At 40.6% G+C, this 15,005-nt stretch overlaps 1 protein-coding gene across 9 annotated transcripts in view; it reads right to left on the minus strand.

The window, feature by feature from the left end:
- Positions 1-8,908: 8,908 nt before the first annotated feature.
- LOC129741274 (FHIP family protein AAEL005291) overlaps positions 8,909-15,005 on the minus strand; it is an 84,958-nt gene continuing 78,861 nt past the window's right edge. For all 9 annotated transcript variants that reach the window (XM_055732996.1, XM_055732993.1, XM_055732992.1 and 6 more), the window contains one exon: positions 8,909-10,199. In XM_055732996.1, coding sequence (XP_055588971.1) covers positions 9,742-10,199 — 458 coding nt within the window. In that variant the 3' untranslated portion in view covers positions 8,909-9,741. The remainder of the gene's footprint in view (positions 10,200-15,005) is intronic.

Raw genomic sequence — 15,005 nt, forward strand, 5'->3', positions numbered from 1 at the left:
CGGATCGGGCTCTGGCAATCATCTGTCTGAGTATCGAGCCAATCAATTACAGCTTGGTACAGAACGCGCAGACAGCTAAAGAAGCGTGGAATGGCCTGAGAGCAGCGTTTCAAGAAACCGGATATATTCGGGAATCTGGCCTTCTTCGGCAGATGATCAGGGTACGGCTAGTGGATTGTGAATCGGTCGAGGTGTACGTCAATTCGCTGATGACCACGAGGCACAAGCTAGCTGAGATCGGGTTCGAAGTCAACGACCGGTGGATGTCGAACATTCTTCTGGTGGGACTTCCGAAGTAGTATGTGTAGGATATAAGATGATGTAATGTTGAACCAATGGTGATGGGTCTCGAGGCGTCAGGAATCAACATGACGGCGGACACTATACGAGCAAAGATTTTGCAGGACGTCAAGTGGCCGGATGATGATGCGACGAGTTGCGAGAGGGTGTTTTATGGTAATATTCGAAGTCAACCGAAAAAGATTACGAGCGGTAAGCCAGACAAGTCAGCTATCGTATGCTATAGGTGCAACCAGAAGGGGCATTACGCTGTCGAGTGTCCACAGAAACCGGACAGGCACTCTTCATTCATGGTGCGGAAACGTGCGATATCTAACGATCCCTGGATTTTTGATTCCGGTTCTTTATCGCACATGTGTAACAATCGAGAGGTACTGGCTTATGCACTTCCAGTGAAGGAATCTATTGTCGTGGCTAACAATATAAAAAGTTCGGTTGTGGCCAAGGGAAACACAACACTCCGAGCAAATGTCTTAGGTGAGTGTAGCACTTTAAACATAAAAGAAGTTATGTGCATTCCAGATTTGGCGACGAATTTATTGTCCGTAAGCCAGATTTGTAGTTTCGGACATCGAGTTGTGTTCACGAGAGATTCGTGCACGGTTTACAACTCCAAAGACGAAGTCATTGCGATGAGTGATCAGCAAGATGGTCTCTACAAACTTCGTCGGTATGGCAAAGACGTTGCATATGCGGCAAAGCCAAAAGAAGATTTGGCATGGTGGCACAGAAAGATGGGGCATTTGAATAGACCCACAGTGAAGCGTCGGACGTGGGAAACTAAGTAAGAAGCAGGAATTTTCAACGGTCTTCCAACTGGGACGAAAGGCTGTTGCATCTACAATCCCCGGACCAAGAACACTAACCACCAAGAAGGTGCCAAATAGTTGCAACGTTGTTTTCAAAGGGTTTCAATTTCGCAAGCGAGGCGACGAGGAAGTTTTCCGATTCACCGAGGCAGATTCGAATATTGAAAAAGGGTCCGAAATGAGGAGGGCACACAAAATGGTACAGCCAGATTCAAGGGTCGTTAATCCGGGTGGTCCGTTATCCGGAGAGATCAACAAAGCTGTTTTTAGCAACAACTCCGAGCTTGACAATATTATTGGCTCAAGAAGAAAACCATCGAACTATACCAAGTTTGGTCAACTAATCGAATGACAGAAACTCTCACCAAGGCGGTTCCGGTACAGAAACTACAGGAAGTCAGGTTCTTCATTGGAATTCAAGAATTCTCGATTAAGGGGGGATGTTGATCGTAGTAATCGAGAATTATAAAAATAGATCATAGCAGTCCTTTTTGCATTTGAATAAAACTCACTCTTGTTTAGTATCTCTCTGAAACCACTCGCGTTTTCACTTACTCTCCGTTATTTTTCATAAATATCATGTATACTATACTGCCCTCATTCGCATATGAATCCCATGTGCATTTTCATCGTTTTTTAGTTATCGATGGAAAACGCTACCTTGTGGTACAACTTACCCATAAAACAGGTTTTTGGACGAAGTTAGATCCCAAAACTTCGAAAAAATATGACCCCTGGTGTGTCCCATGTGAAAAATATTCGCATATGAGTCCCATGACCAAAATTCAGCCCTAGAGCATATACAATTGAAAGAAATTGTAGATCGAAAATGAAGTAGGTAAATTAATAAGGCTGGAACAAATATCAATTTCTTTTTTGTCAACTGAACTTTTGATAGGTTTACCAACAAGTGATGCATACGATTGTTTTCATGAAAACAAGTTTCAAACTTTACAAGCGTTTTTTTTATCGATTTGCAGTTTTTACACATGCGACTCATATGAGAATAGGGGTATAGTCATTGGGGCTTATTCTGCGACGCGAGTGACGTGACTTACGAAATTTCATATCGTTTTGCTGGCTTAAATAGCCTCTCTAGCCTCAAAATTTTCGTTCGGATGAGCTGTTATTGGTCTTCAGAGCTCATCGATACACAAATATCTTTTCTGAATGATTTTCTGGAGTCAGGATGAAGAAGTGAATTTCGTGAGTCACGTCACGTCACTCGCGTCGCAGAATAAGCCCCATTATTTTCTATGAAAGCACAGGTGATCAGTAAAGTTGTACAGCTCGCATTAGATCTGGGTATTTAACTTGAAGTATGGCAAATTTAACATCGCATGCGCACGTGTGATTGAAGATGTATTGTATAAATTTCGGAAAAAATTCAAAAAGCTGGAGCTGCAGATAAAAATCTCTTAAAAGTTTGACATGGGAAATATGGGACTGAAGCTAATGCGCGAAGATTGCCTCCATGAGGTATACCTAATTTTACCGAGTGACTTCAACGCAACAAAAGTGAAGAACTTTTGGTTAAAGTATTCTTTTCCTCAACATTAGGCCGGAACAAATTTCAAATCTTTCTTTTGTCATTCGGAGTTGGAACTTCGTGAAGGGGGGGGGGGGGGGGAGGTGGCGAGTGGAATAAAAAAAATTGCATACTATATCATTGCACAAAACCTATAAATCAAGTAATTTTTTAATAAAATCAAGAATACAAAAGGTGATAAAACTCCCATCTTCCGTAATCTGTTTTTTTGCTCTTGTAATCTTTCGAATATTTGATTCATTTTTCATAATTTCCAATCAATACATCGAACTTTATTTATTCCCCCTTTCGATTTTTTTTTGAAAATTTCGAAAGGGGGGAGGGGGAAGTTACAAAAGAAGAAATTGATATTTGTTCCGGCCTTATGAGGATCCAAGAGCCCTTCCACAATCTTTAATGAGGTCCCACGATATGACTCAATAGCAAATCGAATCAACATCTGAATAACCCGAAAGTACTTTAAAAATCTTCTTGATATCTGTTGATACGACTTAATGTTGCTCGGGAATGAAGAGTTACCAACAAATGGGACAGCCGAACAGTCGAAACAGACAGCGAAAGATTAGGGGTGTCCACGGTGAAATTGTCACACTATCAAATTGCTCTAACTTTTTAAACGTTGGGTAGAATTTAATGATAATTTGGGTGGATTTAGTGCATAATGCATTGTTTACATCCTGCAAGTTTTAAATTCATGTGATCAAAACTCGAAATTCTGATTGGATCGATTGACTGTGCACCGAACCGAGGATTGCCGTGGAATCCTTCAACAATGGAGCAACTGAACGACCTTGACCTGGCTGACGATATTGTTTTTCTCGCCCAAACACAACCAGATATGCAGAGCAAACTCGACGACCTCACCGAAAGCTCCAAGGCAGCAGGTCTCAAGGTCAATGTCGGAAAGACCAAGTCGATGGACATCAACACAGGAAATCCCTCCAGTTTCATGGTAGCTGGGCAACAAGTTGAGAAAGTGGAGTGCTTCCAGTATCTGAGTAGCCAGATAACGCCTGATGGTAGTACCAGGAAAGACATCGAAACCCGGATCAGAAAGGCCCGATTTGCGTTTGCGAGTCTCCGAAACATCTGGCGGTCACGCCAGATCTCTCTACGAACGAAAATCCGAATCTTCAACTCAAACGTCAAATCCGTATTGCTGTACGGGTGCAAAACTTGGTGCACATATGCGGTAACGACGCGAAAACTGCAAGTATTTGTAAACCGCTGCCTGCGGAATATCATCCGCGCTTGGTGGCCTGGCAACTGGATCTCGAATGAGGAACTACATCGCCGGTGTCATCAAAAGGCGCTAGAAATCGAGATTCGGGAACGAAGTGGAGATGGATTGGGCACACGCTGCGAAGAGATGAAAACGAGATTTGCAGAGAGGCGCTAGATTGGAATCCAGAAGGTCATCGAAGAAGACCCAGAAACTCGTGGCGGCGAAGCCTAGCCGCTGAAATCCGAACTGTCGACGAGAATCTTGACTGGGACCAAGTGAAGGTCTTTTGCCACGGCCCTATGCACCGGAGGATCGGCGCGGGATCGTTAAGTAAGTAAAGTAAGATCAAAACTCGCGAAAATGGAATCGAAAGAATTCTGTTAACAGCTCGTGCGTAATAAAATCTTGCGCATTCATCACGAGAACAAGGATCTCTCGTATCGTTCCATCGCTAAAACGTTGGGAATCACGAATTCCACGGTGTCGCGAATGACTAAGCGGTTCTAGAAACGATTGACCACTGATCTGAAGCCCAGTAGTGAAGGAAAAAGTATTCCGTACAACACCAAAAATCACAACCGCGTAGTTGGGGCCATCAACCGAAACCCGAACGCCTCCATTCGGAATGTGGCTAAGAAGCTGCACCTAAGCCGAAGTTTTGTCCAGAAGGCCAAAACTAAGGCTGGGATTCGAACATTCAAGGTACAAAAGGCCCCTAATCACGACGAGAAGCAGAACAAGCTCATCCAAACACGTGCCAAGAAGTTGTACCTCAACATGATGACAAAACTTGAATGCTGCATCATGGACGACGAATATATTTTTTTTTAAATCAGGTTTGTTTATTAAGGCATTTTACTTATAAAGCTTCATTTTGCCGAGTGGTTCACTTTATTAATCTATGTGAGTAGAAGGGGGAGCCGTAATAGTCGCGGCGACTCAACTGTTAGTTGTATTCTAATTCGGGGGAGGGAAGGGAAGCATTTAGGGTTCATTATTGAAAAGGGTTTCTCCATCTGGGCTCGGTAGTGGCTCTCTGTAGCTTTGGATGCGGAAGCTACTCCAGATTGTCGTCTTCTTGGCCAAACTTCTGGTGGAGTTTGTGGAACCCGTTGGATGGTAGATGAAATAAAGATTAATAGGGTACATATACAGGGAAAAAGTTACGAAGAAGGAGGACTAAACGACCAAGTCAGACATTTTAAGATATTTGTAGATAGGGTAAAATTTTCAAGATCAAGGTTTGCCAAGATGTCTCGAATTGGAACATCGGGTGGTTTACGTCGGGCCCTAAGGGTATCCAGTAGCCAAGTCCTCGATCGATCAAACCGTTCACACGTCCACACAACATGATCGATGTCGTGGTAGCCATCCCCACAAACACAAACATTGCTTGTAACTAGTTGTATACGAAACAAATGCGCGTCAAGCCGGCAGTGATTTGACATGAGCCGAGAAACCACGCGAATGAAATCGCGACTCATGTTAAAATGTTTAAACCATGCCTTCGTCGGAACCTTAGGGATAATCGTATGGAGCCAACGTCCCTTTGTGCCATCATCCCAGCTAGACTGCCAAGCGTTAATCGCTAAAGTGCGAGGTATTGAAAAATATTCATTGTAAGTTATTATCCTCTCAAAGATTTCACCTTGTAACGCGCCCACCTTAGCCAATGAGTCCGCCTTCTCATTGCCTTGAATAAGGCAATGAGACGGGATCCAAGCTAAGGTAATCCTATACGAATTTTCGATCAGAGCGCCCAATATCCCTGAAATTTACAGCAAAAAATGGGAAGAGCGCTTCATCAGTTTCATCGATTGGATCGCCTCAACGGAGCTGAGACTATCCGAATAGATGAAATAGTGGTCTACGGGCAGTGTGCGAATGTGTTCCAAGGTGCAGTAAATAGCTGCTAGCTCAGCAGTGTAAACGGAGCATGACTCTCGGAGCTTGAACGAAGCTTCAAAGCGCTCATTGTACACTGCGAAACCAGTCGCGGCGTTGATTCTAGAACCATCTGTAAAAAACATTCTTGTAGGGTCAATTTCACGTACTTTTGATGCAAAGATTGAAGGAATGATGTTGGGTCGGACTTGATCTGGTATTCCACAGATGTCAGCGGTTATGGACATATCGAATCTTATCGAGGAACTGCTAATCGGGTAAAAGTGACTCGTGTCCGAATTTAACAAAGAAGGATTTATTTCTAATTGACTAAAAGTCTTATAATTATTTACATATTTTACTTGCGGATTAATATTCATAAGCCTTTCCAAATTTTCTATCACCAAAGGATTCATAGTTTCACTTCGAATTAGGAAACGTAGCGATAAATCGAAGAATCGATTTTTCAACGGCATTGTTCCCGCCAGTACTTCGAGACCCATCGTATGTGTCGACTGCATACAACCCATGGCAATACGCAAACAACGATACTGTATTCGTTCAAGTTTAATCAAGTGGGTTTGCGCGGCGGACCCAAAGCAAAAGCTTCCGTATTCTATAACCGACAGTATCGTTGTTTGGTATAACCTGATGAGGTCCTGTGGATGAGCACCCCACCAGGTTCCAGTAATCGTTCGAAGAAAATTGATTCTCTTTTGGCATTTTTGTGTCAAGTACCTAATATGTTTTCCCCAGAGGCATTTAGAGTCGAACCAGACACCCAAATATTTAAAACTAAGAGATTGAGTTAGAGTTCTACCCATCATAAGGAGCTCTATTTGAGGAGGGAAATGCTTCCTTGAAAAAACTACTAACTCGGTTTTACTAGGCGAAAACTCGATGCCTAGATTCCTGGCCCAATGTGAAAAATTATTTAGAGTTTCTTGTAATGGAGGTTTTATTTCAGTGTCTGTTTTACCTGTGATATGAACAACACAGTCATCCGCAAGCTGTCTTAGCGTGCAATTTTGTGCGATACAAGCATCGATTTCTCGGACATAAAAGTTGTATAGCAGGGGGCTTAAACATGAGCCTTGGGGTAGACCCATGTAACTAATTCGTTCAACTTTGGTTTCTCCATGACTAAAATGCATGATTTTTTTCAGACAACAGGTTATATAGAAAATTATTCAATATTGGTGAAAGTCCGCAAGAGTTGAGATTACTAGATAGCACTTCTATGGACACCGAATCGAATGCCCCTTTGATGTCCAGAAATACTGCCCCCATCTGCTCTTTTTGGGCAAACGCCAATTGAATGTCTGATGAAAGTAATGCTAGACAGTCGTTAGTACCCTTGCCTCTACGGAATCCAAATTGTGTACTTGACAACAGGTTGTTTGATTCAACCCATTTATCCAGCCGAAAGAGAATCATTTTTTAGAGCAATTTTCGAAGACACGAGAGCATTGCAATCGGCCTATACGAATTGTATTCAGAAGCTGGTTTTCCCGGTTTTTGGATGGCGATGACTTTCACTTGTCTCTAGTCATGCGGAACAATGTTCAGCTCCAAACACTTATTGAATAAATTCAACAAGCGTTTTTTAGCGGTATCTGGCAGATTCTTCAACAAGTTGAATTTGATTCTATCCAGTCCGGGAGCTGAATTGTTGCAAGACCAGAGCGCAAGTGAAAGTTCGACCATCGAGAATTTATCCTCCGTTTCGGAACTATTCTCTGTATCTCGATATTTTTTTCTGAGCTGGTGCTGCGTCCGGGCAGACCTTTTTCGCGAACTGTATCAGCCATCTACTCGAGCTTTCCCCACTTTCGTTCGAAGGTGTGTGATTTCGCATGTTTCGTGCTGTTCTCCAAAGCGTGTGCAGAGAAGTTTCTCGAGATAACCCATCCACGAATCGCCGCCAGTACCCACGTTTCTTGCCCCTGATCAAGTTCTTGAATTTGCGTTCCAAGGCTAAGTAACGCTGGAACTTCTATGCCAATCCGTTTCTGCGAAACTCAACAAACGCCTTGCACTTTTCTCCTCGCGCACTCGAGCAGTCTCCATCCCACCACGGAGTGGGAGGCCGTTTCTGTATCGTCGAATTGTCACTCCGTCTGATCTGTGCTCCGACGAAACATATGTGAAGGCCGACTTCAAACAGATCCCCGGCAACCTGTTTTTTTACGGCCAAGGATATGTTTAGCGTTCCGAAGTATGTCCGCACTCAGAAGATGTCCAAATTTGCGATTAAGTTCCTGATTTGGCAAGCCATCTGCACGTGCTTGAAGCGGAGTACACCTTTCGTGACCCAGGACACGATGAACGGACTTGTTTACATGATGATTGAAAGAGTGCCTCCAGGAGCGCCTACTTCCTCTCCTAAATGCCCACAACGTCCCAACAATCCTCTGACCGGATTTGGCCTCAGGCCACTACTTCAAGGACGTGCTGAAGTGGTATGCGGACAATAGGGTCAATTTCGTGACCTAATTTAAGAAGGTGCTGCATTTGCGTATGCGCATTTGCGTATGGAATGTAAAAAAAAAAACGAGTAAAATGGTAAAATGGAAAAATGGAGTTTAATAGTTATTTTTCAATCCCTGAAAATTTGATGTCAATCGGATGAAAACTCGAATTTTGCGAATCAATTTTGTGTGTGGCAATTTCATCGTGGACATCCTTTAGGGAAGTTGAACGACTTTGGGCATTCAAGGTTGGATACATTCAAAAACGTTCGATAAAAATTTGGGACGAAATGCCAAACTAAGTCGTGCTTGCAGTTCGTAAAGACTTCGAAATGCGTCTACCGGCCGTTATCAAACACCAAGGTAAAAAATTTGAACTCAAGTACTTAGTTTGTAATTTTACTACTTATAGAGACTTATGAAATAAACAAAGTGTTTTGCCTTTCACCTTGCCACCCTGTACTCTGAATCTGGCTTAAAACAGTTACCTAGCTTGCTAAAAAATAATAGAATTTGATAGACGATCTTACCGAAAGTACTTACGCGTGACGCCCCAAAGACCGTATCAAAGGGATTCAGTTGGCTGAATAAGTGAGTAGTTATCCTACATATTTTTGATTTCACGGATTTCGGAAAGTTTAGAGTCATTTCACAAACACAGCGCTTCCGTCTTTCGCAAATATCAATATGTTCTATTGTTCAAAGAGGTTTTCTTGGGAGACATATTAGTATATCCGTACAAAAATAAGATTTTCATTTTCGGTTAGGTACTGTATGTTGCACTTGCCTCCAAAGATTAGGTATCTGCCAAGTGTTCCGTGTCCTTTCGCTCAAACATGTGTATCCTCTAATAAAACGCACTGTACAACAACGAGGATTGCCGCGCGGTTCTAAGCCCTCGTGTTTAATAATGATATACTACAGGTATGTTACATATTTATTGAAAGCTGTGTATTTAGGTATATTGCAGTATTGGTCACAAAACGTTGGAACCGTAAAACGGAACAATCGGTTTTTCTATTGTATTGGTTTATTTACAGTTATTACTTCTACAATTGCCGGGTTTTATTCATTTCTTTATTTTTCTTGTAAATAGATTTGCTAACGTGGCGTTTTAAGAGTTGTTGAGCTATTCTACTATGGTTAAATTAAAGCATTCGTTTTAATTACAATTACACTATGGTTTTCAGTAAAACATTCGATCGTTTTTATTTTTGTAAAATGGGTCGTTAACTCAAGAGACAGTTGGGGTTTAAAAAAAATAGGATAAAACTTAGGCGTCCACGCGGGTGTTTTCTAAACTTTCTAAATGGTAAAAAATGTTTTATTTCAAAATGAAAATGGTATATGAAAAACTAAATAAATTTGTTCATAACTCGTTCACATTTAAACATTCGTCTCAGACGAAATTGAAAATAATATTAAAGTTTAAAACATTAAGGCTTAAAGAAAGGGATAGAGGGAAAACATTTAGTTTCAAGAAGAGACGAGCTTCGTCAACGGTTAGCTACGCTTCCGTTTCGGCAAAGCTTGTTCGGACATCATGGAGATGCATTGTTCCTGGGTAACGGCCGACAGTTCCTTGAGCCATTCGTCTAGCACAACGGCACAGATGGCTAAATCCCGTTGCCGTTCGCTGCCCACACCGATTACGGAACCATTCAGATTGGTCAGTGAGTATTCAAGGCTGTTGTGGCCACCGCTGCCGGTCGATGTTATGCTTCCAGCACTTGCTCCCATTGCGGTGGCCAGCGAATGGTGACTGTCAATGAATTGGGTTTCAGCTTCCCGGGATTCCCGCCGAGACGAGGAACCACCACCGGTCATCAGACTACTGATACCAGAACTGCTAGAATGGTGTTGTTGCTGCTGCTGCTGACTACCGCCCATCATCGAAGACTGGGATGGCGAGTGACTCACGGAAGAGGAGGAGTTACTGTTGTTGCTACTACCTGACCCACCTGAGTTGGTTTCATGTGCGTTTAGCGTAGCGAGGATTGGAAGGAAGAACAAGGAGTATTAGTTTTTTTTCGGACCATGTACTTAAACGATAGACATCTATTTACAAAATTTACAAAACACTGCTTTATGGCGAAATAAGTATTAGGTAACACAAACCAAAAAACACTAAATGTTAGCAAACTTATGTGTGAGTTGATCTTATACTAAAGTAACAGAAATACATCTATCTGTAAATGACTAACAATCCCATTCGGAATCCATCTTAAAAATAATTTAGATAAATACTCTTAAGGAATCTCTTCAGTTGCCTGCCCCTGTCTGAGTCATAAGAAGCGGGAATAAGTTACAATTACGTTTTCCGCTACTCGCGATACATAGAGACGAAGAGCTACATATGGATGGTGGATTCGTTCTCCTCTCTATAGATTTGACTTGAACAACTTTCGGAGTTGGTTGGAGGATCACTTTTTAGTGAAATCCAATGATTTGAGACCACGAAATTGGTGTTGTTGAATTGTGGAGGCTTTTCAACCATTTCCGTACACCGAATTTCCCAAGTGCATGAGGAACGCCTCTATTTCATATCTTATTTCTTTGATTCTCGGATTCACACTGTCAAACACAATCTCTGCCCCGTTGGGAGTTGGGAGAGAAACCAGGAGTCCTGATTTTTTAGGATTTGTCCTGATTTTCGAGAGTCTGTGTAGGGCTAGGTGGGGTAATTATGAACAAAATTTCTTCATTTGGCACACTTACAGCCACCATATGTTAATTTCTTATCACAAACTCTGAAAAGCTACCATCAATGAATGTTTCCGTGCTCTTCATCATTCTGTAGAACAACTTTTGTTTTTTGGTCGCAACCTCTGTCCTTGGGACGTCTGTTCATAACTACCCCGTCTGTTCATATTTACCCCACTCTCTAGGGGGTAATTATGAACACGGATTACGAACTTGGGATAAAATTTTTGAAAAGTAACAGTAGTTTTACGTTATTTTTATCCATAGTAAGCAGTGTATGGTGATTTTTTACTTAAAAAATTATGTTCATAATTACCCCAAACTCTGTTCATAATTACCCCGGACTATGTTCATATTTACCCCGAGACTTGTCCAATATGATTTATATGGTGTCAGAAAATCTCAATTAAACACCAAATAATGAAAATTATTAACAGTAACAAGAAAATTGGTTGTTTTATAAAAACTCAATCCAATTCATGTATAAAACTTGCAAAATAAACAAATGTAATCAAAATTAAGATGTAAAACAATATAAAAATAGCTATTTAGTGTTCTTTTTAATTGATATTTTTCTATCTTTTGATTCGAGAGTTTAATTTCTTTGTTGCATCTGTTACGTTTTGGTTGGTTTCTTTTTTACCGTTTTTTTTATGTCTTTACAGAACATTTTATTTGATAGGACCTGAAATTTTAGACGAGTTAGACTACTCGATAGTTTTTACATCCGTTTAAAATGTCCTGCGCAGCAAGCATCAAGTCTTCACCTGGATGTCGTGGGCTAGGCTTTTCACGTACGTGCGAGGTATCATGAAATTGCAATCTATACATATACAGGATATTCGAAAATATTTCTAAAGGGTTGTTTCACAAAAACACTCATTAAAATAAGATCAGTTAACAGTCATTTTTACCATTCTTGTCAGTTCTATATGATCGACAGTTTTGAAAAATATTGACACTTTTAATTTTTTTTATAACCTGTAGCTCAGCACACATAAGTAGCTCTATTCTTAAAAAAAAATTAAGTACTACCGAAGTTTTCCTCAACAAACTGAAAGAGAAAATCTTCAACCAAAAGATGTTCATTTTGCACCAAATTAAAAAAAATATTCGAACAAATTAACATCGAAAAAAGTATCTATCAGGTATCAGGAAAGGGGTAGGCTTACATTAACATTGAAAAAAGTATCCAAGTAAAAAATTAGACCTCAAGAAAATAGATTTTGGGTCTTTGATATCCGGATTTAACACATAAACAATTATTATTTGCTGTAATTCTAATGTTCTGAATAGCACAGCACATTGCCCAAACATACAGGAAAATTGATCATTGCTTTGTAGACTAATTCACCAATCAATTTTATCATAGTTTTTCATATATTTTACTGTTGACCACAGAGATTTAAGGTTCATAATAATGTTAAATTTCACACAGTTATGAATAAAAGCTCGATCAGCAAACCTTTTGTAAACAAATGGTGAATTTAATTTTAAGTCAAATTAAATATTTCTTCAAGTCTGGTTTATAACCTTTTATGTTTATCAATTACCAAAAAACCTGGTTTTGGAAGCACGTAAAATCTTACTCGGTATTAGAGAGTTATTCCTGGGATACAGGTTTTCGGTTTTGGTATTGCCGATAAAACTTTTGACTCCTTTTTTTCTATCAACGAAAAGCAAGTTATTATCACTTTTTATTTAAACAAAATAAAGACTTGTTTAAATTTGGTTACGGATTGAGCTTTTTTCAAAATTTCTGTTTTATTCATTTTTTTCCACTTTTGAAATTTTATTTTCAGTTTTAAAAAAATGGGGTTCAAAAGTTTTTTGCAAAGACTTAAAAGAACTGGCATAGCTTTTTCCTTCTTAATCCGAATCTCAATTTTGGAAAAAAAATCAATTTCTCAAAAATTCAAAACTTAACACTTTTCAGACCTAATTTTATTATGAAATTTATTGAATTTGGTCCAGTGGATTTTGGGATATAAATGCCAAGTGTTGATGTTTTCCGGCTAAGATTTTCTACGGTCGTTAATGTGTTAAGATGTTATAGAGGGGGGGAGTAGTTTTTTAAGAAATTTCTTACAATGGGAGGAGGGGGAAAGGGGTCTGGAAATGCTTGGGTAATTAGTGAATGCCCCCTTAAGTTGATGAATAAATCATTTGACCATTAAGAAGCATTAGAAATGTCAGGAAATGCATACGAAGATGTGTTCATAATTACCCCATAGGACGAAAACTATGGGGTAAATATAAACACTCATCTGTGAACCAGTGCGAATAAAATTTTTCAAAATTTCTTCAAAATCTAGACAGAGCATCATAAACTGGATGTAAAACATGTGATAACAACTTTCCAGCTGGATTTCCTATGATCAGATATTTAAAACACTAAACACTGTCCGAAACGATTTCCGTTTCACGGGGTAATGGTTTTTTAAAACCTCTGAAATGATATCATTATGATTTGTAAACAGATCGGAAACACCTTACATCTATCAATCGGATGTTAAACTACCACTTTTGGAACTTTTTGTGTTCATTCATCCCCCACAGCAGCGCGTATGGCACTTGTTCGGAATTACCCCGTGTTCATAATTACCCCACTTGACCCTACTGATATGTCCTGATTTTTGAAAAAAGGTTCTTAAATACGTCCTGAATTGTCCTAATTTTCGAAAAAATATCACAATTATATTGTAGTTTGATGAGAACGCTCCACAAATTTGAAATAAAATAGCTGAACAGCCCGGATTTATTCACTTTATTTGTCAAAAGAAACAGAAAAAAACCAATTGGGTTGCACTTTTTTTTATTTGTGCGTCAAAATTGAAATTTTCTGAGCAATTTTTATAAAAATATTCTTGATAATGTTTTAGGAAGCCTAAAATGCGATATTGAACAAAGTGATAAGTTTTGTTAAAAAAAAATTAATTCTAAACTAAACTAAAACAGCTCTTTGGAACCCGGATTTCTCTGTTCAGCAAGAGGTACAATTGCTTTCAACTTGTCAAGCAGCCGGAGGAGGATTTCGTGGCGTATGCCGGAACGGTGAACAAACGCTGTGAGGACTTCGAGCTAAGCAGGATCACTTCGGACCAATTTAAGACGCTGATTTTTATCCGAGGCCTCCAATCGTCGGAGGATTCCGATATCCGCACCAGACTACTTTCCAAGCTGGAATCGGATGAAGGAGACTGCAAGTTGGAAACGCTTATCGTCGAATGTCAACGACTCCAGAACCTCCAGCACGATACCGCTTTGGTCGAGCAGAAACAACTGCTGCTTCAGAATGTGCACTCAAACAAAAAAAGCAGCAGTTGAAACCGCACAATCAACCCCCGAAGAAAGGCAAGCAACAATCAACTTTACCCAAGACACCGTGTTGGCAATGTGGAGGTATGCATTTCGCCCGAGAATGCCCCTTCTCCAAGCACCTCTGCAAATCCTGTGGGAAGACTGGACACAAAGAGGGATACTGTAACTGTCTCTCGGCGAAGCACCACAGCAAGAAAAAATCGATCGACGGCAAGTTCGCTGTCAACCATTTCAGTAGCGGACTACGGCGCAAATTCATCGACGTCTCCGTCAATGGCGTGTATATCGAGCTGCAATTCGACACCGCTTCCGAAATAACCGTCATTTCAAAGCCAACATGGAAGAAGCTGGGATCTCCACCTCTACAACCATCTCTCAAACAGGCAAAATCAGCATCTGGCAAACCTCTGCAGTTTGTCGGCGAAATACAATGCGACGTCACCATGGGCAACCAAACCAAGTTTGGAACGTATTATGTCACCAATCAACCATCCCTCAATCTTTTCGGCCTGGATTGGATTGAGCTGTTCGGACTGTGGTCTCTTCAAGAGCCGAACAATTAACCTCTTCCGGTGCCGAACGACATCTTCACCAAGCTGAATGGATCCAAGGTTTTAACCATCATTTCGTCCGATGCTTATCTCCAAGTTGAAGTGGACGACGAATCAAAGAAGCTGCTCACAATCAACACCCATCGAGAACGCTCCCGGGGCGTTCCACCAGTTGATGAACGGAATGATAGC

The sequence above is a fragment of the Uranotaenia lowii genome, chromosome 2, assembly GCF_029784155.1.
Source record: "Uranotaenia lowii strain MFRU-FL chromosome 2, ASM2978415v1, whole genome shotgun sequence".
Taxonomy (NCBI): domain Eukaryota; kingdom Metazoa; phylum Arthropoda; class Insecta; order Diptera; family Culicidae; genus Uranotaenia; species Uranotaenia lowii.